This window comes from Rhopilema esculentum, chromosome 9, assembly GCF_057945365.1.
Source record: "Rhopilema esculentum isolate cy_ngs chromosome 9, ASM5794536v1, whole genome shotgun sequence".
Classification (NCBI taxonomy): Eukaryota; Metazoa; Cnidaria; class Scyphozoa; order Rhizostomeae; family Rhizostomatidae; genus Rhopilema; species Rhopilema esculentum.
This window is the reverse complement of record NC_142823.1, coordinates 7,698,000-7,722,529: the sequence shown is the minus strand read 5'-3', so window position 1 is coordinate 7,722,529 and position 24,530 is coordinate 7,698,000. Positions and strand designations below refer to the sequence as shown.

Below are 24,530 nucleotides of genomic sequence, written 5' to 3'. Positions count from 1 at the left end.
CGTTATTTTCTGCGCTCCCTGGTGTTGGCTCGCTTCCTGTTGGTCAATATCGATCAAAATAGATTTCATACTTCCATCTGCATTGGACAAAAATGGGTCCATTGCAAGCAAACCATGTTTTAGCTTCTCGGGCTCATCAGATTTGAAGAGTTCAATTCAAAAGATCTTGCAGTTCACAAAAAACACTAAACGCATTTTGGCCTACACAAAATAGAAAACGATTTTTATTTTGATACCATATGTAAGTCATCACAACCACAGAAAATAAATCATAGCGACATTTATTCATATGATACAAAACTACCTTTTTACTGCACAAAGTAACGGCGAATATTTACATTGACAAAAATAAACTTATTCTAGACATTTTGTTACCCTCGTGTTCTCAAATTCTTTGGTATGAAACGGCTGCTGGAGAGCCTTGGAGAAACAGCTCCCCAGGGTTATGCATCAGATCGACAATATATGTCTCTGGAGGGTATCTCACACCATCAGCCTAAAGGAAAGTAAAAGAACATCAGATGAGTTCAGTTTCATGCGCAAGGCTAACATGAAAATAATCAATTAGTTAGGCCAATTCTGGCAATCATGGTCTTTCTCAATCTTGTGTCCCACCTGTTCAGAATAAAGTTTTTATTTGCAAAGTAAGCTTAGATCTAACCAAGGAAGAAATTCTAGAGGAGAAGATTTAAATCAGGAGATGTGCGACGTTAGAGCTTTCCAGACCTAGAGAACATTTCAATAAATCAAAAGTCTAATAAATAAACCTGTAGCTTAGAAGCTCACAAAATTTACCAAGAATAGCCACCTCCATTAACAATAGCAAAATTCAAAGCAACACACCTTAATTTATTCCCGTCCGCATCGTAACAAGCATTAACGGGGTCACTCAACTATTACGTAATGTATAAAATACCAATTCTCAAAGAGGCATATATGCAACAAAAAAGAAATAAACGATGTGATAAAACAGCAGGAGACTGCTACAAAACGCCTATATAAACCAACAATATAAGTTCACGCAATGAGTCAACGACCCCAAAGCAGTTATAACTACATTTAAAGAAAATTATTCTTTATAGGTCTGTCATAAAGTGCTTTATGACGTACAGGCAGATCTGTACACGCTATTTGGTGTATAGAACTGGACTGTTCTAAGCTGCTACTTCGCGCTTCATACTTAATGTTTTCATCAGGTAATTGTTTTTATATGTATTCATAACAGCATTTATATGGGTTACTAGCCTGCGCGCAAACTTTACTTTCCGTTGCGAAGGAGAGCCAGGACGGAAAGTTCTCCTTCGCAACGGAAAGTAAAGTCTGCACGCAGGCTAATGGGTTACCTGTTCTGCTTTGCATAGTCTGACTTCGTTCCACGCTCTACCATAGTCTCCACGTACCAAGGAACAAGAAATACCAATTCTATCAGCGATCGCCTGAAATTAAGTGAAAACAAATCAGTCTAAAGTTGATATAATTTTAAGGCTTGAAATTAAAATAAAGTTTGAAATGATAAATCTGTTAAAGCTATATTGATACTTAAATTGGTACCATTTTTTAGAAATAAGTCTAATTGATATCTTCTATCAAACACCTCTTTTACGTAAAAGAATTCATTGTAAATTCAATTTTTGAACGCATCAAACATTTCGTCTTTGAGGATTTCCACGGTAAGCAAAACGGACCTAGCAAAACCAGAGAGGTTTTTGTCTTTCTGTTTGGGCCTTTTTTGCACACACAACTTCTCTTAAACAACAGGCCATCAAGAAATGTTATGTTGTGATGAGAATATTGTATCATATGCTTGATTAGATTGGCAACAACTATCTTAAACACATAATGTTTAGGTAGAATTTAGTAAAAATAAACCTTGAAAAGCAAAGCCCGGTGATAGTAAATGCCAATTTGCACTTCTCCGATCGGAATCACATTCGAATTCAACTCTAGTTTTAACTGACTGATTGGCAACTCAAAACTGCACTTCGGGACTTCATCCTTTGAAATAGGCCCACCCATTTTTGAACTGACAAATCTAAAAAACATACAAGAAAGATGTAAGCAACAGAGGAGACAATACTTATCTGTGTAGCCAGGGCGGGACAGGGCTCCATTGGGCCCCGTCGGGACTGTGTTGAGTCACAAAGTATATGGAACAGCATTCATACTGTCCAAGAGAGCAAGTGCCAATTTTGTGGTTGAGGGACGACATTAAAATGCACCCACTCCATTTCCATCCCATTCACCGTTACAACATGGCATAGCTCTACTCAGGAAGTTTAAGTCTAAAATAATTCTAACGTATAATACAAGTTGCTGTGGATCCATCAGTATCAAATGTTAAATATTCCGTTAAGTTAACTCAATCAATTCATCTTACTGGATGGTATTTGCCATGTTACAATATTTGATCATATTTTGAACACAGCCTGGTAAAGAAAAAATCGCCACCCATCCCCTCTGAAATATGTAAAATTAGCGCGTGTTTTAGAACACTGCAGAGCAAATCATCAAATAGAGAGTGTACAAAAATGGTGGTCACCAGAAACCTACAGTCTTTAATTCTTGCAAAAAATGATTGGAACACCACAATAATCGTGTTCAAAAGTTAACTAGACCAGTATTCAACTACCTCCCAAATTTATCAACCCTGTTACTAAATTCTTCTCCTAATCCACTACCCCATCCGCTGTCTTACAATACTGATTCCTTCATAAGGAGTATTTATGCGTGAAATCGTAGTTAGGACACTACCGAAAACAACTTTGAAAGGCTCTGAAGATTTTGTGTAGGTGTTTAGCAAAGTCGTTCGTGTTCAGTTTTTGCGAGGCTAGTATGATAACAAAAACAAAACATCCAATCTGGAGGCCCAAAACTAACTTCAAGCATATTTGCCTAAAGGCTAGTTTTAATGTTTACCTAAAGGTTTTATTCACAGAATGTCAATAGCTATCATTAAGAAAACTCACGTGGCTAGAGCTTCGATTTGCTCTCTTGTTGTTTCCAAAGTCAAAATTTTCTCTTTGCAATGATCAATATGTTTCGCTAATTTTTCATCAAAAGGAGGGTGCCATTGGATTGAAGATTTCTTTTTGATGTTTCCAACTTCAGTTGGTTGGGAAATTTCTTGGTGTCTTTGCTGATTATCCTCGTTATATGTCTTTTCATCTTTCATCCTGCTTTTCCTGTAAAAAAATGCAGATAAAAAATTACCAATTACATTAAGTGTTTCAGTTATAATGGGAAATACAAAAACAAAAGTCAAAATATGTTGAATACTAAAAAGTTTGTAAATGATGTGTTACATGCAAATTTATTTCATGCATTGTTCTTCTTTGTGAAATAGGTGCCTATTTAAGTCAAAAGGCCACTAACGTCCAAACTTTCCTCTTCTTTCATCAGTTTAATGAGTAGGAGAGTCAAATTAGGGGAATATAAACTGTTTCTAGAAAAAGTCAAGAATATGATTTTTGTAGCGAAACAGTGAACTCAACTTCGCTTTTCAAACAGCCTACGATGACGCTAGTAGGCCCTTGCACTTTCAAGATCCTAACTGGTATCTTTACCGAGATTTTCCTTTTAAGACGTCTTCGTGCTTTTGAAAATAGTGTTGCTTGCTGGTTATTGGAGAAACCTCGATAATTCTATCCGGGGTCCATTGGACCCTGGCAATATGCAGATGGCAGTTAAAAATTGCCAAGAAAACTCACGATCTTGCGTCGACTCGCGACTTTGCTGGTTTGATTGAGCTTGTCTTGTCAGAAGGTGGTTGCGGTGCCTCAATTCGCGGGATAGGGATTTTTGGCTTATTATTATTATTGCTAAAATAAAGACAAAAAATGATAGATTATCGGACGAGAAAAACGCAATCGTAGAATAACAATGTTCCGTGTTGAAGTTATTGTTATTGAAAATAAAATGTGTACTATACACAGCTGTGTCAGGCTTCTGAAAAATGCCACATTTTCCAACTTTGAGTCTTTTCACAAAATCTTTTCAGGGCTTGAAAAAATGACTTCTATACTGGTTGTTGGAATTTTTCACAAACGGGACATACTATGAAAATACATCTTGCTGAGACTTTATTTTGTCTCAGAAAGTACTGTTGTAAGTTTGAACGCTTTTCTCTCGTGCGTCGAGGTGGTGTTGAGAGATTCACTTTGGTTCCCTTGCCTATCATATAAGATTTTCGTGACTTGGTTCAAATTCCTGTACAAGACAAAATTGCATAGGACTAGTGGCTATGAATGCACTGAAACAATTTTACATCACAATATAGATAAGTTTTACACCAACACGTCGATCATCTTCAAATATCAACAGAAAACCCTAAGACAATTTACAGTTTTCAAGCGACATCAAATAAACTAAAACTGAACATTGTTCAAAAAATGCAGCTAACTTCTCTATGTTTCTTCTCTATTTCAATTGTTGTGCTACTTACAAACATCTAGATAAATTATGTCATACGAATGTCTTACTTGGTTTTATGTTTTGCGATATTGATTAGAAAAATTGGTCTTCTCTGATCCACGGCATTCTTACTGAGAATTTCCAGTGATGGTATGTCGCTTCCTTCTTTTACCTGACACAGAAACACACGTTTCAGAATTATTAACCGCATTTTGCGTCAAAAGGCAGAAGAAAAGGTCCAACGATACTTGCCTACGATGAAATAGATGCTTCATTGTCAATTAACAAAAATATTTATAGTAAAGACTTGGTAACAATAGCAAAACTATTTCTTGGACGAACTGTTTCAAAACGATGGTATTTCTTTATTGTACAGAAGAAAGCTTTGTAACTTATTCACAACTCTTTCCATCCGCCATTGCTTAGTTTAATGGAAACAAAAAAGGCTAAACATAAATAAGGCTACTAAAGGCTTTCTTTGCGTATGCAGAGGCTTAATTCTTCAAGGATTCAAATTCCTTGAAATCACTTCTTGAATGGTATACAGGGCCTGCACCACAGGGAGGGGGGTGTGGCCATGGCATTGGTAAGAAGCATTGGTCCCCTACTTTTTCTAGCCTTGCCCCCCCCCCCACACACTTTCAAATTCGTGGTGCGGGCCTTGGTATAAGATTGTCAGAAGCATTGAAATAAACACACTACCCTTCCGAGATCATAGAAGCCATCTGTTATGATGTTGTCTGATTTTAGAACTCCGGTTAGGCTGTATTTTGCTGACAGGTTGCTGTCTAAGACTCGTTCCAAGGCAGCCTCGGTAAACGGCGATTTTCTCGAATTTGATTGGTTGAGATCTTGCAATATCGACAGCCCTCTGGAAAATACAAAGACGTGGTAAATCTAATCATATTTCACTGGCAAAATAAAACGCGTTAAAATATATGATACCTAAAAGTATTATAAAGTTGCAATTTGAACAGGTTTTAATGTACCAGTTACTTCGAGAGGCAAAGTCGAAAAGATTTCGGTCGAACTATTCCAGGATAATAGGGTCATATATCCCAAGCTGAGAACGCTACAAGGTGCCTATGATGGAAAGAACTTTAGCTGTATACCAACTATGGACTAGACTCGATATAATACAATAACTTGGTAACTTGAAGTATAGTTAAACGGATAAACAATTTCATCACTGCTTCACCTACAGCATACGATCAGTGACATAACTAAACTCAATGACATAATCAAAAAAATTAAAACAAATCATTAAAAAACCCTGTCACCTCCCGCATTTACATGAAATTAGCTCTAATCTATGTATTAATCTCAAGACAACCGATGACACTCTTTGAATTTTAGGCCTCGTATTTCAACGAGAGGCTTTGAAAACTGATTGAAATGCCATGATGACAAAATTAGTCAATGACACTCTGGATGTGCGATAAATTTATAAAGTGAAAACAATACATAAAAAAGTTTTTCCCACTTTGTGACGTTATTGGCCTCGTATTTATGTTATGTTGGGCATGCGCCCGGTTTATTATGTAATGTTATGAGCGAGAATACAAAATGGAGTATTGAAGTTGGAGTTGGGGTGTTCTTTAGTTGTTATATACCGGATAATCTTACACACTTGCATAATATATTTTGAAAACTAATAATCTCATAATTACTAGATGGAATAAAATTCCATTAAAATAAAATGACAACCTGTTCTTCTTACCCTAACTTTGTGACCTCTGCTGATAATTCGTTGTCAACGCAACACATTGTTAAAGCCCAGGATGCATTGCGGCGAACGCTGTCGTGATTTGACTTGAGTAAATTTATAAGATGCGACAGCCCATTTTCGTTGAAAAGCTAGGGGTATATCATATAAGAAAATAAATGATTTTTGATATAATTTTATCGATTCAAAAAGACATCAAACCATTAAAGGCAGTCTGTCCCCTATTGTGCTCAATTTTATTATCACGGCAGTGAAATTCACGCACCGCTGAACTTGATCGATAATTAAACGATTTAAACCGATCAGAGATAACTTTAATTCCAGACCTTTCGAATCAAATGGCTGTGTTTCCGTTGTAGTGAAGCTGTGGCTAGAAAATATCTGTTCCCTGTTTGGTTTCTGCGACAAATATGTCAAAATGGAAAACAAATGCTTCCATTATCATCATTCAATTCCAGTAATTAAATCTTCTTGCTATTCCAGCTTTTTGCTCGCAGTTTCAGATGTCATCCACTACCACAGCTAGGCCAGCCAAAGCGAGCAGCGTAATCCGTTAAGACAGGATAAGCTATTGTTCACATTAGCCAATCATTGAGGGGACAGATTGCCTTTAAATAATGAAGCTTGATTATGATTATTATTATGTCAAGTAGCGTCGACATTGCTATTTGAATTTTTTTTGTTCGTAGAGTTTTACTTAATTCAAAGGTCTTGGTTTCACGGATAAACAATTAGATTGAAGCAGAAACAATATAAACAATCCCCCGAAAGTATTGAAAAGTTTTAGTTCGCTGAATTGCTTTTAGGCAAAAAATTGTAGCTACTTGAGTTCCGCTCGTTTGATTGGCAAATCTACTCAAAGCTACTGCAAATTGTAAGGCCAAATATTAAAAAAGGATTTAACAACAATTAAAGTTTTTCAAATATAGAACTTTTGATGAATTCCTACTTCTAATGATTCTGGTGAATCTCTGATTCTACGCAGTTTTTATCTGAGTTTGGAACAACCTTGAATAAAAACATTGAATCTGATCTGCAATATCAACACTTGACAATAGATTTAACAATGGCAGGTTACCTCGTTTCTCGCATCGTTGTCACAAAGCAAAGCAGAGAGAAGATGGCAGGCCTTGTTCTGAACATCTGTGTCACTAAAGAAAAAACAACTTTTGATTAACTTTTACTGGCTCTTACGTCACAAACTATTGCGAAACATTCCAATAATTCATTTACCTCATCCTATGCTTTATGTTATTGAAATTGCAAATTTACAATTTAAAAAAGTTGTGACAACAGTTTGAGTTGAGGTTAAAAATGACAGGCAAATGGTCCTCAAAAGTGCCACATTTTAAGCTCAGAACCGACTAAGTTATGGCTTGAGAGTGAACCAAACATATCGTTTGCCCATTGATGCGTTTAGGAAAGGAAGACAAGCTCACTTGGATTGCATCGCAATGACGAGACCAGAGATGACGCCCAGTCGTAGCATGTCTGACCTCCATAACTCTAAAACAGATTTAAAAATAATATGATTAGTGGAATTTATACCAAGTCCAATCGGATACCAGGGAAGCGAAAGAAGGGCCGGGGCACAGTCTCTTTACAACGTTATGCTTCATAACAATTCATTAAATCATAGATGTTTTTGGCATATACTCAAATCTTCCCTCCACCAGCCCAAATTATGTTCTGCAATTACCCAAGCCAAGTCAAATTCTTCATTTTTGATATACAAAAATTGAGTAACATTTGTCAACTTAATTATTTATATTGACAGAGCTTATATTTTGTCAATGGCAGCTCACTCCGTTATCAATAATTCTTACTTTGATATGCAAAACAGAATTAATTTAGCAGTTGAAAAGATTATTGAATTGCATAGTTCATTATATCAGTGTTTACAGTGTTATAAATTCTACAGGTGGCCTATGACGCACGAAAAGAGAGCAGAGAAAAGACATCAAAATAAGATTCTATTACATCTGAGATGTAAAATAACATCTTAAGGATTTTACTGTTTCAGAATAAAAGACAAAGAAGGAAGTCGGTCTGTTCCAAAGCACGGGCTTGGGAATTTTGACAGTTTTAATCAGATTAAATTCATTTGTTTTGAGCGATCTTAAGTTATGTTAACGCCTTAGATTTAAATGTAAAGAAACCTCACCATCCTGGGCAAGATTTGTCAAGCAAACGGCTGCATATCCCTGCAATGATGGTTTGTTGTCTGGTAACAGTTTAATCAGCGCGTCTAAACCGCCCTTTTCAACAATTTCGCTGAAACGTAAAGAAAAACAAATGGTAAAAAAGATGTAAGAATTCTCTTATAAAAGCAATCTGAGCCCGCTTTGAATGCAATCATCAGAATGATTAGTTAGTTGGTGATGAAGAAACATTTATATTTAATTACGATATAAACTGATTTCCAAATCACTTCTTACATTTTTAAGGAAATGACTGTAGATGTGCATTACCTATGCAGGATTTACTACTAAAATTGTTTACTTTTTCCGGAAGTTTATATCCATATCTTAAAATTTGAATGGTTCGTTTCTTAAATGAATTTAAAGTGATACAAAAAATTTTTGGGGTTAAATATCATCTACGAGCCTCAAACATCCTTCAGTGTAAATCACACATGTATCCCTTCCCCTCTAGGTACAGGAAATGCAATCAAGGCTCAACTGGTTTCCATTTGGATGAGGTATATCAACCAGCAGATAAGCTTTTATAATTAGGAGTTGATCTTTTAAACCCAATATGAGCCATGACTTTGATAATCATGAGGTGGTCTTGCCTCGATTAGCGCCATGTTAAAGCTGTTTTCTGTTGCTTGCTTTGGGGAGAGAGATTTTGACGTTAAAGGTAATCTGTCACGACGTTGATTGATTATAAGAACAAAGAAATTTTTTATTGTTTCCAGTCCCCCTTTAATTTATCGCATTGTAAAAAAATATGACGGAGCGCTAGAATCGTGCATAGGCTATTGTTCCAGCTATTGTTCTTGTTAACCAATCCACAACGAGACAGATTGCCTTTAAAGAAAAGAGGCAACTCACGTGCAATTGTTGGCATTTCCAGAGCTGAGATTCGCCAAAGCTAGAGAAACAGCCTCTTTCAAATCGGCAGAGTCAGTTTTCAGCATGCCAATCAATGTTGGAATCCCCTCTAAAAGAACCAATCAGATTAGATAGATGATACCGTGCAATGGAAGAAAAGTCCTTGGAAAAGTTTGAAACGATGTGATTGGGTGTCGTGGTTAACGAATTCTATGGAAGGGGCACGAAACAGACGAGAATCAGAAAAGTATCATCAGTGACGTATGGGCGGTGTTGGTCGGTACCATAGTCAAGTGTGTCACTCTTGGTATTAAAGCCACAAAAATTCGTGCGCAAAAATGAAAAAGAGGAGCGCAAAAGCGGAGGAGCTTATAGCCGAAAAGAAAGTCTTAAAGCGGAGGAGCTTAAAGCCGTAATTTAAACCCTTGGCCTTTAAGCACTGTTGAAGTTACAATAACGCAATAGTTGTAATAAATGGATAATCGCAATGTTTAGGATCGAACAATAGGTAAAACTTGGAGCTGCAGCTTAGGACCAACCAGCTCTACACAGTGAGGCGTGTACAATACAGGCCTGTGTTCACAATATCACAATGCACCCAGCGTCTTATAACAGACTAGTACAGCGTACAACCACACAATCGTTTGTTTTGGGTATAAAATCCCCTATTAAGTCACTAAAGCTTCTAAATCTAATGCAAATCCTGGACACATACCGAGTTTTCCAATGTAATCTCTGCTGCTAAGGTTTTCGGACATCGCAGCCAAGGCCTTCGCAGCGGCCATACTGACCTCAGCGCTCTGAAAAATAAATTTAACGATTACAAGCTGATTACAGAAACAAGACGAAACAAACTTAGTAGATCATGGGACTAGTTATAAAGACCAAAAAAACGTTAATGGTGATCTGCCACATACAGAAATGGCAAATATAAGCGGAAAGAGAGTGGAAAGGCCCCGCAAACTAATGTTGACCCCGTTATGGTTAACCCGCATTGAGCTAGCAAAGATGATTGGCGCCAGGTTTTTAGTGGAGTCACTCGGTGCAAATCTTGTGCTATCAGGGGATAAAATCACGAAACTTTGCACAAAGAAAATTTATGTAACAAGGAAAAGATTTGGCCTTGGAACCACCCAAAAATCATATGCTGGTGAATTTTACGGTATCTAAACAAATCCTCATGGAGGATTGAGATAATATCTTATATAAAAAAATGATTGCCAAAAATACTATAATATAAAAAAAAGAAAATAAAATTATGATAAATAAATGTTCTTGACTGTGACAAAGCATTAGAAGAATGCTATTCAAGTCACACAAGAGCACGTACTCTTGAAATTCAGGCGGTCAAAGATGCAGATCCAGTATGGCAGAAACAAATAAAATTGGCGGAAACAAACCTCTCCGGTAAGCAACGTGATGAGCGTCTTTTCTGTCTCTTGTTCATGGAAAATGCGTCGGTTGTCCTCTGAAAGAACAAAATCAGTTCGCATTTAAATGGAAGGATACTGAAAAAATGGATGCAATAGGGATGCCAAGAGGTGAAGAAGAACCAAAACAGATGACGATTGACATCGCACTATGGATAGCCATGGCTCTTAAAAGCCCTGTCGATTTTACAAATCGACTCGCGTAGATAATTTTTTAATAAAGAAGCTTTCCATTTAGACGTGATTTTTATTCTTCCAATGCAAAATCTTTACACCCTGTCACTGAGTGAAAAATACAAATCATGCTTTTTCCACACGCGTCGCTGAACTAAACAATGCATTTTAATATTTATGAAAATGCTTCAATTTTATTGTTTTAGGCAGAGAATTGGCAGTTCTCTTCGTTAAAACAATTAATAAGATAATAGACCTTTCTTTTACCACTTAATATCCTGAATCTTTCGGCCTTCTCCTAAATGTAGCTTAAGTCAGAAGCAGATTGACTGAAATTAGGATGGAGAAGAGGATTCTAATCAAGCTGTCAGACTTTAGCTGCATCAACCACAGATTTATAAATCTTTGAGAGCTAGTACTTACCACTTTTGCAGCAAGCTGCGATGACAGTCGCCTATTAAAACGAGAGAGAGACAGATGCATAATGGTACAACTGACGGAGGATCAGTAGAATCATCTTTATCGGCATCTAGGACTGAGATACAGAGGAGCCAGGGGCCTTGCCACCCTTAAAACTTAGTAGCATGAGCAAAATACTTTCGTGTATTTAAAAATGGCATTTGTTACACTAATTTATCAGGGCTGTTTACCCCTCCCCCCCAAAGAAAAAAACTGTATCTTTGTCCTTGATCGGTATATCATATGATTAAAAAAAGATCGTCAATTTAAAATGAAGGATTCAAAATGCAATCAGTGGTAAATTGATAACATGGTGATCCTGTTGATTAACCAACGACATCAAAATTAATGATTGGTTGCCATGATTCCTTGTTAAGTTATGGATCAATCATTTTCTTTGATAAACCAAGATCACACCCGACTGATCAATTGATTATTAGACATCATCACTGGGTTTATTGTACATAGTTCTTGACCAACAAGCAGGGACGCCGGAGAATATTATATATGAAACAATGTACGAAATAAGATGAATAATTTGCATATGAATAAACTGGACATTTAGTCTAAAAGATCATTTATTAACAAAGAATGACATACTGCAAACTTTTGCACTTCTGTGTTTGTAGATTCTGCGATGAAAGCCAGGAGTTTACTGAAAACTCCAGTACTTTGAACATGCTATGGGCAAAGAAAGAAAGAATCAAATATACGGTTTTTTACATTTTATAGGAAGGTAACGAGAAAGAGCTAAAGGTCCTAAGAAAAACTATAGGAGGGGAAAAGGAAAAAGTATGAAGAAAGAAAAAGAAAGGGGTTTGTTTGTACAGTGGTTGGAAACAGACACAGCATTGGAAAATTGGAAAACAAGAAGAAGCATACAATATAATGCACAATTTTCTATAATTTTTTGCCTTTCGTCCCTACTTCCAACATGTTTTTGACCATCAGGTTTGTCTTAGCCTTGTCACAAATTATTGTCGCTTGTTGAACAGCTTTTGTGGATAATAACTATGTTGACGAGCGATTTGAAAGAGCGTTTTATAAATGACAAAGGCCATAAAACAGAAGCATGTATAACATAAAAAGGCGTAGGATATGGAATAAACTGTTATGAGAGATAAGATAAACTGTATAGAGAAACAACAGAAAATGAATGAATATCTAAACGCTAACCTGGACACTCTCGATATCTTTAAGGCAGTTCGATAAGACTTGCAGGCACAAAACGTGCAGATCTTCAAACTCCTAAAATATAATATATTTTCTTTGGCATTTGAAAAATACAAATCCGTATAGAACTGTCAATCATTTTCTGCATCAAAGCATGATTTGCTTAACTTCGTATTACAACCATTTGGACTTAAAAAATAGCATTTCAATATATATCAAATGGGCTAGAAAAGCAAGGAAAGAATCTACAAATCAGGGATGAAGGGCGGAGAAAGAAAGAGGTAGGCGCTCAAACAAGGTAAGGCTCTCCATTCCCTTTGTAAAACGAAATGCCTTTGTTTACTGTCATACCTTTTTACCAATTACATCAACCAGTTTGTCCATTCCCCCAAGATCTCTAATGGCAATTCGGTTTTCCGCTAGAAGAAACTTTCTGGTTTGAAAACTTTATCACACAATACAAACTTTGCTTGCAGTTAAGGGGTAAAGTGAAGCTTAATTAAAATGAACTTCAGGGCCTCCGATGAAGGGGGGGGGCCGGGGGGGGGCCATGGCCCCCTCACTTTTTTGCAAAACAATAGAGCTATTTTTAAAAACCTTTGTTGTGATTGTTATATTTTCTCTTGGCCCCTCCACTTTCCAACCTGCGTCGGAGCCCATGCACTTTAAAAAAATCTAAATCCAAACCACCAGACTGTGGTGCCTAAGAAGAGACTTATATCCCGCCCCCCTCTTTGAACTGAATTATGAAATAAATCCTAGGGTACTTCTTTAGAAGAAGCTTATGTATTACTTAAACCTTTTAAGAATTAGCAGCAGTGTCTATCAAAGAAATATTATTGACTGAGTATACAATACACTCCTTTTAAAATACTATTATTCTTTATTCTCTAAGCTCATTAAAGCTGTAAGACAATTCATACAAGTCAAATGGAGACACATTTTTAAGGAACAATCGCCAAGTACTGTCTAAGTGATGACCATATCTGTCTTTCTCCTTGAACCAATCCTTTTAATTCTCAAAGCTGCTGGTGGATCTGGATAACTTTATATGTTGAATATATGATAATTCTTAACTCAGTAAGCATTATTCAGAGACCATATTGCAAAATAGCATCTAAAACCAGTAAAAAATAACATGCATAAAAAGCGTACTGTCCATAGAAGCTCTGTTCAAGGTATGGAGGGCGAGTTCCTGAATCACTGGGTAATCCGAATCAAGCAGCTTCAAAACAGGCTCAATACCTATAAAGAAAATTGCATATAGCAAGGTAATATATTCATGTGCGATGATAAATTGGTGTTATACAATGTTAAAAATGCTACACACTTTTAAAAAATATCGAGACTCAAAATTGGTGAAAATTAGCAATTTATCTTAATCAGCTCTAAGAGCACGCAGGAGAAGTTTACTTGCAGAACACTTATCAAGTTTGAGGTGTGGTATGATATTTAATCTCCTACAATCAGTGGCGTACCCAAGGCTGCAGCAGTGGGGGGGGGGGTCTGGGGCAGAGCCTCCAGAAATTTTTTGGACCACGCTCTTAAAACACTCGCAAATGCGGAAAACGCCCTTTTTGCAAAATTTTCCCCCCATTATTTGATTAATGTTAGTTACGGTAAATAGCAAAGTATTTTACAATTGTTATTGACACAAGCATACAGTATACTACACCCCCCCCCCCCAACGAGTTTTACATCATTTTTGGACAAATCTCGAGGATCATATTTTAGAAAAGTGGGGGGGTCCGGACCCCCTATTCCCCCCCTTGGGTATGCCACTGCCTACAATGTTTTTGTGATGAAGGAAAGGAGTAGCAAAAGCTCGAAAAGTCTTCTTCAAGAATTTTTAAGAAAATTTAGGCTAAGCAACAAATTGAGGTATTCTCATGTCCATGAGAGCAAAGATAATTCGCTGATAGGGTTGTGGACTATATGATATCTGGCCATTTCACGTGATATTACGCGCAATATTACGCGATATTACGCGTCAACCGATGTTTTATTAGTCATTTCTCCGTTTCATATCAACATCAAGTTCAGCAGTTGATATTCACATCAAGTTTGGAATAGGGGCAGAGTTCCCTTAGCTATAGCTTGATATCCGTTATATTGAATATTGATAACACTATTACACACGCTGATCTTTGACCAGGGTAGCAACATGGAAGGAGAAAAGTAATTTTACGTCAGGAATATATCAACCAAGGCCTATGTTAAAATGCTACTATGGACAGGTCAAATAATAGCCGCTCTAAAATGGAGTATGTTGTGTATCATCATAAAATAAGGGCTGTAAGTCGAACTAAAAGAACCAACATTATTAAAGGAAACGATGAATGGCGGAAATTAGGAAAAGCCCCCTTTGAGTTGCCTTACACCCCCTTTGAGCTTCCTTGCACCCCATTGATCCTAGCTTTTTAAAAAAATAAAAATTATAGAGAGAGACGTTAAATAACAGCAAGTTGTTACCATTCAGCTCCTGGAATGCAGCGCGGCTTTGGTAGTCTTGTAACAGCAGGGCTATCGCTTGTATCGAGTTTCTCTACAGTTTCAAAAAACATTTCATTAATCATATACTACAAAAATCCATTGCAGACATATTACAGACAAACAAAGAAGTCGTTTACGATTCTGATCGTTATTCTAACTTTACCAAGGGGGAAGTGTGCTAAAAAGTGAATGATGAAATTCTATGGTAGGGAATAAATGGGGGATTAAAGAAACTGTGGAGTCGTGGCCAAGACTAGAACTTTAAAAAGGGGGTTCCACTAAACGAGGGACGACCTTTGCTGAAGTAAAGGTTCTGTTAAAGGGATCTGAAGAACATTTTGAAATTTGGAGTTTAAATCGCACGTTTTTGCTGATGGAACGGGGGGGGGGGTCAGAATAAGGTCTTCGAAAATCTTTAAAAGTACACCTCAGATTACTTTCTACAGGCTCCATAAACACAGCTCGCGAGGGTCTGCCTAAATGCGGACAAATTTCAAAGTGGAGAAATAATCTTGAAAGGTAGGAGGCGTTGAATTTAGATTGTCCAAATAAAAGTTAATTGACTAATCTCATGCTTGAAAGAAATCATCGGGAAAGAAAAAGTGGAACGGTAAAAGCTGGATTGAGAGAGTGCTGGATTTACTGCACATTTGCTAGAGTTCAAAGAAGGACAATAACTATATGACTTGCTAGAGTTCTCAACGCAGTCATTATTTTCTAATAATCATAATAAGGAAGCGTTGCATTATGAAATGCTCGTCATTCACATTACTGGCCAATAGAGAACAATTGGCTGGGTTTATATACCATTCAAAAAAACTGACAAGGCGGGTGAGCTGTTTATCGTAGCTATCGAGCTCAAGGCAGAATGAATCTCAACTGTAATTACAATGACAATTGGGCCAAAATTTTTATCAAATGAAATCACACCTACCTGTACATCGCAGTCTGAAGAAGACAGCAGATTTATTAGGGGTTCAAGGCCACCTTTCTCAAATATTTCGACTTTGCTTGCAAACTCCTCTGAAAACATAAATTTCGTTGCTGATAGGGTTGGTGAACGAAATCACAAAATAAAAAGGTGCCAACATAAGTCCTTTTTACAAATTTCATTTTGCGTAGATCAGTCTTGGCACCTTGGAAAAGGAATCTTCCTCACATATTGCTAACATCTAGTTGCAGAGATATATTTTGAACACGTGACGCCACAGGGGAGGTGATAGTTTTTGGTGCAAAACGATTTGTCTGATTCCCCTTCCCTTATGCATAAAATGTTGGAGTCCTTTATGGCCTAGCACTTCTCTAAACCTCTGTCTATACTCATAGACTACACAGAAAGTACTTTGATGCAGGGTGACTGGTCTTAATGATATGTAGAGTATATAAAAGTCTAATAAGCATATTTGAAAAGGCAAATATAAATGGGGCTTACCTGCCATAGATGCCATTGCAAGACTGCTGAATTCATGGCACAAGACGTCTTCTGAAAAAGCAGATAGTAGTTTTAAAAATTTCTTCTTTCATGAGAAAACTCAAAAAATGCCTCAATTTAAATAGGATTAGAACAATCATAATAGGCTTATCAAATAAGGCCCATAGGGGCTTATTTGAGGGAAGAATGATTGCAGAATAACATCTTATTTTGAGAAAGCCCCCACAGGACTATGTACAGTATTACTTCTTTTGACTGGAGACCAAAAAACAAAGTGACTTCTGTGATGATAAAAAATTATAATATTGCCAAAATTGCCAAAAAACATGACAATTTCTTGCAGATATTCCCTCAAAATTAATTTTATTGAAAGTCCTGATTAAGTATTGACTGCAATGGTTAAAATTCTCCTTTCTGATTCTACAACCATGATATCAAGTTATTACTCAATCAATAAAAATTCACCTGATGAACACAAAATGGGAAAATTATTTGAATGAAACAGCATTACAAACCACTCACCCTCTGGGCCAAGCAGAGCTATAAGTGATGGAATGCAGTCAAGGTTTCTGAGTGATTTCCTTACAATACCTAAAATGATTCAATGTATCCAGCATTAGATTAGAACTCTTTTATCACGATAAGCCATCATAAAAAAGTTGAATCACAGCTCAAAAAGCTAAAGTCTAACAAACACTAAACAGGAAGGTACAATGAATTTTTACAAAAAATTAGATTGCACTCTGAAAAGAAAAATATAAATTCCATTTTATTCTTGTATCTAAAATATTTTTTTTACTAGGAGAGATTTTGGGGTTAGAGATTGTTAGGGAGATGTTGTTGTAAATCAATCATCATCATTATCATCATCATCATAAAATTTATTTATGTCTCAGTACATTTAGCATGATTGCTAATTGGGGACACAATATAAACTATTGCTTCAAATGAAAACAAAGAAGACAATTTGTTTTACAATACAGACACAATACATCATATGTTCTTGAATAATAGTACCTAGCCGATGGACACCCAAAAGTTTTCGGTACAGTTTAGCATGTATTGTTATTGGTCAAAAAATGCATAGAGGTTGTGTTCTATAGACACATAAAACACAAAGTTGTATAGACAATATTGTTTGTTGTACAAATCAAACAAAGTTGTACAAAGTTAGACTGATCTGTACAGGCTGAAATACATCAAAGTTTGCTTCCATAACTTCAAATCATATGATTATAGCTTCCTGATCAGAAACTACAAGTGTTCAAAAACAAACTGATGTGCAGGTTCAAATTAACTGTTTTTAACTCTTTTCATTGTACTTTTACGAGTTTTTGGTGTTTGCAATGTGATTTTCCCATGGAGAAAACCAATAAGTCCCTGTCGCCAGTTTTAGCAAAGACAGATCTCTGATTATTTACGCAGCAAGAGCTTTCTAATACAAATCTTTGAAATAATATGAACCAAAATCCTAGCTGGAAAACAATTCATACAAAAGAATGGAATAACTCTTAGAGCCTACAGACAACAATGTTAATAAAGTACCAACAATCTTGGCAAACATTGCTGAGACACTTGCAAAAAAAGAAGCTACTTACAAATCATCTGCCTCCCTTCCCTTCAAATCAATGTTGTGATTGGATTGGTAACAAAAATAGTAATCCCAATTTATTCCGTAACCATCTTAACCAACATTGACCCTGTGGGGAGGGGTTTAGGTCACCAGGACATATAATATGAAGCTATAGAATGGGAATTTCTCTTTTTGTTCAAATGTCTCAGCTATTTTTTGCCAAGGTTGAAGTTCTCAAATTTCTACTAAAAATGAAAATGGTTCCACAACACTGTAAGGTTGGAAATTAAAACAGCTTACTGTTAGTTGCCATTGAGCCAATGGCCATAGTAGCATTTCTTTTCACAGTTTTGTCTTCATGCAATATGAGCTTTAGCAAGTAATCAAGGGCACCAAGGTTCAAAAGCTGTTCTTTGTTTTCATCACCTATATAATGAAATTGGGTTATTCAAATTATTTTAGACCACTTTTCAATACTGTTTTGTACAGCCATTTATCAAGTACTGAAAATAGATGGATAATTAAAGAATACTAAAGACTTTGAACCAGGAAAATGATAAAATAATTCAGAGTGAATCAAAGAGTCTGCTTCTCTTTCTGTGTACAGGGTGGTCAGCAAGCATTACAAATATAAGTAGTAAAAATGTAGTTGTTTTCTTTGAGTTAACATAGCTCTAGATACTTTTTCTTTGCTTCCTTTGACTGTTTATTTCAAAATAAACATTCAAAATCGATGAGATTAAAAAAAGTAGACAAAAATACCTATAAGCCTAGCTGGCAATTTTCACAAGACTTTGAATATAACTATTTCAAAGACACTTACATTTTTCAGAAAATTTAAAAAGTGCTTCACACGCTCTCTGAAGAACCCCATCTTCGGGAGAAGCTAGCATCAAAACAACTGTTTGTGCTTTCTTTGTCGTAAGATCCAGTGGATCAAACTAAAAAATGAAGAAGAAGATAAATTTGATGTTTTTTTATCTGCATTAATTTTAATAAAAATGAGAATAAGCATTTCTTGTTTGTCTTCCTAAAGTTGTTGCTTGCTGCTGGGATAACCTTGCAAGGTTTGGAGCCATAATAGGGGGCCTTAAGTTTTAGAAACAAATGAGCCCTAAAAAATGGGCCTAAAAATTATAAAAGCGCAATGGCTCATAGGTTTGCATGCTAAAATACTTCAACGTTACCTCGTCTTTCGGGGGAGCTTCTTGCTCCTTTCCTTTCTTCTTCCCCATGTTTTACCTGATTCTTTTGAGCTTTTCAATTATATATGAGTAAAATAGAAGACTTTTTGAAAGCAACCGTGATCATTTGATTTCCTCTCCAACAGTTGCCATGACAATTTTATGACAATCTCTTAGTGAATACGAGACGATATATCTTTATGGAAAGTGATCAATGAACCATAGAATAGGTCAAGTGTGTAAAATCTTGTCAAATATATAAGAAAAATGCTCCAAATTTTTTTTTAGAAAATGCACCTGTTTAATTCATGAGAATAAAGTCAGTTGTTGGAAAACTCCACTTTGATACACGTTAGGCCACAGCTTTCTCATCCCCTACCCTCATAATGAACTGTGACTGAACGAGAGTGGCTTCCTCAAAATTAAATTTTGTGAGGGCTCGTAGACACAAGGACAACTCAAAAATACCATTAATTACCCACGACGGCAAAAACTCAATCATCAGATGACCAAAAAAATTTTTAGATAATTATATTTAATTATATATTATATATAAAGATTCACAAAAGGATCAAGAGGGCTCTTCTCATACCGTGACAACAAAAAAGATGACTCCAAAATTAAACCAAACCAACATCCAGAAGAACTTTGCAGAGGTATTGTAAGCCTTCTTACAAAATTACCAAGAAAAGAAAAAAGGGGTAAATATAAGGTCCAAGATGTACCACGGTTAGTACCACTTATCGTCTGTACCACGTAAAATCAACGCCCTCGGTAACTACTAAACAAGTCTTCGAAAATATTTTTATACGAAAAGCTATCAAACTGAATCTATTTTATCTATTCTTACTTCTTTCAGATATTTTAAAAGCATTTGATATAATCCAACGCTCAACACTAATTAATACTTTGGAAAATTGTATCTCAAAAAAATAATCAGGTTTGTGTGTTGAAACACTGTTTTCCTAGTAGCGTATTGCATTTCCTCATCAACAGTATTATTTTGAATGTTACAAAAGGAAAAAGGACGGGAACAAACATTCTTACATTCACAAAAACCTTTTAATCGAGATAGAAACGTACATAACATCTAAATCGACTCAAAGTTAGTTTCTGTCAAAAAATTGTCAAAAGAACTACAAATTGTCAATAAGCCCCCCTCGAATAAGTCCCCACTGCTACCGTAAATTCACAAATTGGATCCCTCAATTTGATGATTTTTGCCATCTGAGGTTGCCTATGGCGTTCTATTGAATTCATACTTTGTTAGTAATTAATTAAATGTTCATAAAGAAATTTTTGCAAAAATAAACGAGGTCTTTTAATAATGTCTTTTTAATTTCTACAATAATTTTATAAGCCCACCCCCCTCGCATAAGCCCTCCTCGAATAGGCCCCCATTCAAAAATATCGGTAAAGGGGCTACAAAAAGTATGCGGACAAAGTATTCAAGGTGTTTGTTTTTACATATTGTTGAACCTAAAATAAATGCAACTAAGAATTCCAAGAATACATACCAATAAGAGAAGAAATATCATTTAATTGTGCACACATAAGAAATATCATTTCATTTACCATTGTGAATTGCAGCAGATTCCGTAGAAGGCAAATTTAGAAACTTATCGATAAACTGAAATAAGGGCACACCTTCGGACAAATCCAAAATTCACGTGCATCTGCTTTTGTAATTTACTGAACTGAAATAACCAAACTGGAAATATCTGTTGCTATTATAGGAAATTTAAAACCATGAAAATCTGTACAATTTCAATTGGGATTAGATTTAATCTCCTTTGGTCTTGACATTCGAAGCCAAATGCCTCATTTCGCTAATTTCTTCGGCCAAAACGAAGCATTAACTTTCCAAATTTCCAACACTAGATTCTATAGTAAAAACCACTAAAAATTCTTTGTGGGAAAATGGTCTTGGAAAATAGCATTCAAGTTGAAACAAATTGCTACATCAGGTTTCCATCTTCGAAAACAAATGAATAATTGGTGAATTATCTCATTGACTAAGCTGAAGGATTCAACGCTAAAGCATTTTTGCCCTAATATGCCATAGCATAACAGAAAAAACGATTTGTTCACAATAGATATGCCAGAGGATCATTTAGTATACAGTCTAATTGAGAAAGGTCTTTTGATTTCCCTGTTAGAAATAGTTGCTGATTGTAAAGGGCCTTTCTCCCTTTTAATAGGGATAACTTGTGTTAAGTATACTCTTTTCCAGCAACCTATGGTACAAAATTCTCTTTTGATGACAACTACATTCTTTTTAACGTTGAAAATATACCCGTGTATTGCATTACTCGAGAGAAATATAATCACTGAATCAGGGTAGCCATGGCAACAGTAAGAATATCCTGTGCCTCCTTCGTCCAGCCTTGGACAACTGAGATCAGTGTCTTAGACAAACTTGTTCATATGCAAATGAAAGCTGGGTGTTTAGATATCAGGTTAAGTCGTCTTGAAAATGAAAAATAATAATGAGGTCATGCAAAACCTGAATGCCAAGCAGTTCCTTTAAAGTAAGATTGAGAGAGTTCTTGAGGTATAGCGACGTAAACGACGGAAAATTGTTATACTTCTTTAAATTAATGTTTTAGCTATTTCTTTGTAAACTGATAGGGTGTTGTGCGTAAACAAAAATAAACAAACAACAAACAAACACACAATGAAAATATCAATGTTTTAAACTGCAATATCCTTTCTGTGTTTTGATTTATATGTTGGTACGGTTATCTTAGAAAGCCTTGTTAAGTTAAATTGTAGATGAAATGATCTTGAAAATCTTCAAAAAGCTAAAAAATGACTTGTTAGTTTGACAACCATGCTTGTAGATGATTTTTATAAGTCCCTCTTGAATAAGTCCTTTCGAATAAACTCCCATGTAAAAAGTGCCTGATTTACTAACGTGGCTGATTCACGGGGCTAATTCAAAGATTTATAGTTTGCAGTTAAAGAAAAATCGAACAACATCGAACAACAACTCGAGCCACACCACAAATGATGGAAAATAGGAAAATCGAATCTCAGCTAAACAAATCTGGTCCTTTTAAGGAAGAGTGTATGGGTGTGTAACTTAGAAAAAAAGGAATTCAACTTACCGCGTACTTTGACGGCGGTCTCAGCATTATGGTCTCTTGGCTCCTCCAATAGTTCAAAACGAAATGTTCCAAGCAGGGTTTTGGCAAACACGTGTTTTGTACATTTGTTACTTAGATTGCTATTTTAGACTAATCTAACGTATTATGTTGAACGTATTAACGTATATGATGAAGTCATATTCCTTATGGATGTGAGTCTGATAAACGCCGACGAAACTGGTGTAGAATCATGAAAACACCGACATGAGGTCGATGTCAAGAGAAAAATACGAAACCTTAACATGAAACATAATAGCACAGACTTGAAAGTATTCTTTTCACAGACGTCTTGCGGTAAATATAATGCCTCGTACGGCGAAGACATCGGTTTGAAAAAGATTTGAAATGGGGAATATTCCACATTTCTTGCAAATCTCCTGATGTTACAAATGAAGTAAGCGATAATTATGGTTGCTTTCAATGAAAAATTAATGACTAACCTTGCGTGATCAAGAAACAGTTTGTTTATCGAGCTCCATCACGTATCCGGCGAAATGCAACAGAAAGAAAACTGCGGTTAAACACGATAATGCTTGTGCACCTGTTTAAAAGGGGATGCAATGCTTCTCGTGGGGACAAAGCCAATATTTGGAGCAATGAATTAGAAAATGGCAGTTACCAAACATTTGTCTGAATGGCAAGGACTTCCAACTGTTTGCATCTACTTTGCTTATACACTGAAAGTTACCGAAAATTTTCTTGACTTTTGTTGGGTAAAAGTAAGCTCTTCGACATAGAATGATGAGAAATATTCCAAGAAAATTATCCGTGTTGGTAGACGGTCCGTGAGTTGCCATTCCTTAATAACTTGAATGTATCTTGTGTAAATCACAGTAAAAGCAATCAGTGGAACAGCTGATTTAATCTTGTGTTCCTCAGCGATCCGGAGACTGCTACCGTCAGTCCTTCAGGCAATATGTTTGTGTCTACAGAAAATAGGTGTTAAAGCATCGTATTTCTGGTTAACTTGAGAGCTTAAGACCCAGTTAACAAGGAATTCAATCGTTGTAAGATTGACCAATGCCCAGAATATGCATTTCTAAAAATAATGCATTCCTAGGCGTGGTCTAAGAATCAAACGTCGTCAGTATGCAGGCCCTTTTGGAATTCTTCCCGCTTCAAATCAATGACAAAAGAAAAAGTATTACGATCGACAAGGGTCTTGAAGGGTTGAAACCCCCAGTAATTGACCATACTCTTCGGTATCGTTCTTGAAGCATTATTCTACGCAAAAATGAAAAAAGCTTGCTTTGAAGGTAAATTCTCTAAAGAACAAAAACCATTAAAAGGACTCCCACAGGACTCGCTATTGACCCCCCTTGCTATTGGGCCCTTTCATTTTTATCAACGATGTCTATTGAACTGTAATGTATGCAGACGCCATCATAAGATTCTGACTTGGAAAGCAAAGTTGAGACGACACTAAGGATGTCGAGGTAAATTATCAGCACATAATTAGAAATACTATCATATCATCGTTTTCATGTTTTTCTCGACATGATGCGGTATTCCTCGTCTCTTTTTTAAAACTCTCCTTATTTGACCCAACTTAACACTAACGAAACAAAGTCGCTTTTTGAATCAGAAATTTGAAGAATCAACAACAGAAAAGGGAAGCATGTTTAACGAATAAAAATTATGACCATCAGGAATACTTGCATGGAAGATGTACTGGTGATGCATAAACTTACAAAAAACACAAAAACATGTTACATGGTTCTACATTGAATATACATTGCGTTTCAAAGACGATTAAAGACATAATAAAGCCATTACATGATACTTAAACGAACTACTTGCTGCAATGGCAGCACCATTAGACTTTGTCAAGGTAATAGCCATTAGACTTTGTCAAGGGAAAATTCGGCTCTTGGGAAAACCGGGCTAAGGTTAGAAATACCGATTTGATCGGTATAACTGGTTTGACCGCTGTCGGAAAATAAAAAATTTGAGATCTAAATTCGAAAATACTGTTCAGTCAGGAGAGATACGAAACATGAAACACAAGACATTGGGAACGGCGGTAAAGGGCGTCTGTCATTGAAGAAGAGAATTCTTGAACCGGAATTATGAAAATTGAAAGTACCGAGCCTCGATAAAAGAGGAGAAGTATACAAGAATACGATGAGCGTGCTGCAGTACTTTTGGTGGACATTAGACTGATCACGCGGCGACCTCGTATTCACTTTGCAAACAGGTTGAAAATATAGTGATAACTTAGAAAACAGATGACATATTGAAAACTTCGGCTATTGACCACTGTCATGGGCT

At 36.2% G+C, this 24,530-nt stretch overlaps 1 protein-coding gene across 3 annotated transcripts; it reads right to left on the bottom strand.

Annotated features, from left to right (window-relative positions):
• Positions 1–128: 128 nt before the first annotated feature.
• On the bottom strand, positions 129–24,091 carry LOC135688699 (armadillo repeat-containing protein 3). 3 transcript variants are annotated; one of them, XM_065205619.2, is made up of 26 exons: positions 22,221–24,091; positions 18,750–18,867; positions 18,227–18,352; positions 16,876–16,944; positions 16,354–16,404; positions 15,856–15,944; positions 14,901–14,973; positions 13,584–13,673; positions 12,780–12,847; positions 12,432–12,503; positions 11,856–11,936; positions 11,220–11,250; positions 10,593–10,660; positions 9,908–9,992; positions 9,193–9,301; positions 8,301–8,410; positions 7,576–7,642; positions 7,215–7,287; positions 6,131–6,267; positions 5,113–5,281; positions 4,479–4,582; positions 3,708–3,818; positions 2,967–3,182; positions 1,870–2,032; positions 1,344–1,436; positions 129–496 (listed from the first exon to the last, which is right to left on the bottom strand). In XM_065205619.2, exons 1-26 carry the CDS (start codon positions 22,245–22,247, stop codon positions 386–388), a joined length of 2,511 nt encoding a protein of 836 aa, XP_065061691.2. In that variant the 5' UTR covers positions 22,248–24,091; the 3' UTR covers positions 129–385. The 3 variants fall into 3 exon arrangements, with proteins under 3 accessions (XP_065061691.2, XP_065061690.2, XP_065061689.2); XM_065205618.2 differs by lacking the exon at positions 22,221–24,091 and adding an exon at positions 19,114–19,280 and having other exon boundaries at positions 16,354–16,401; XM_065205617.2 differs by lacking the exon at positions 22,221–24,091 and adding an exon at positions 19,114–19,279 and having other exon boundaries at positions 130–496.
• Positions 24,092–24,530: the final 439 nt, after the last annotated feature.

Bases quoted from the DNA above. Each gene is read 5' to 3' on its own strand.
- LOC135688699 (XM_065205617.2), bottom strand. From the start codon at position 19,161: ATGGGGAAGAAGAAAGGAAAGGAGCAAGAAGCTCCCCCGAAAGACGAG. The intron at 12,504-12,779 runs GTATGACAGTAA...ATTATATTTTAG, and splicing joins TTGATGTAATTGGTAAAAAG to GAGTTTGAAGATCTGCACGT. The intron at 497-1,343 runs GTAACCCATTAG...ACTTTCCTTTAG, and splicing joins GACTATGCAAAGCAGAACAG to GCTGATGGTGTGAGATACCC.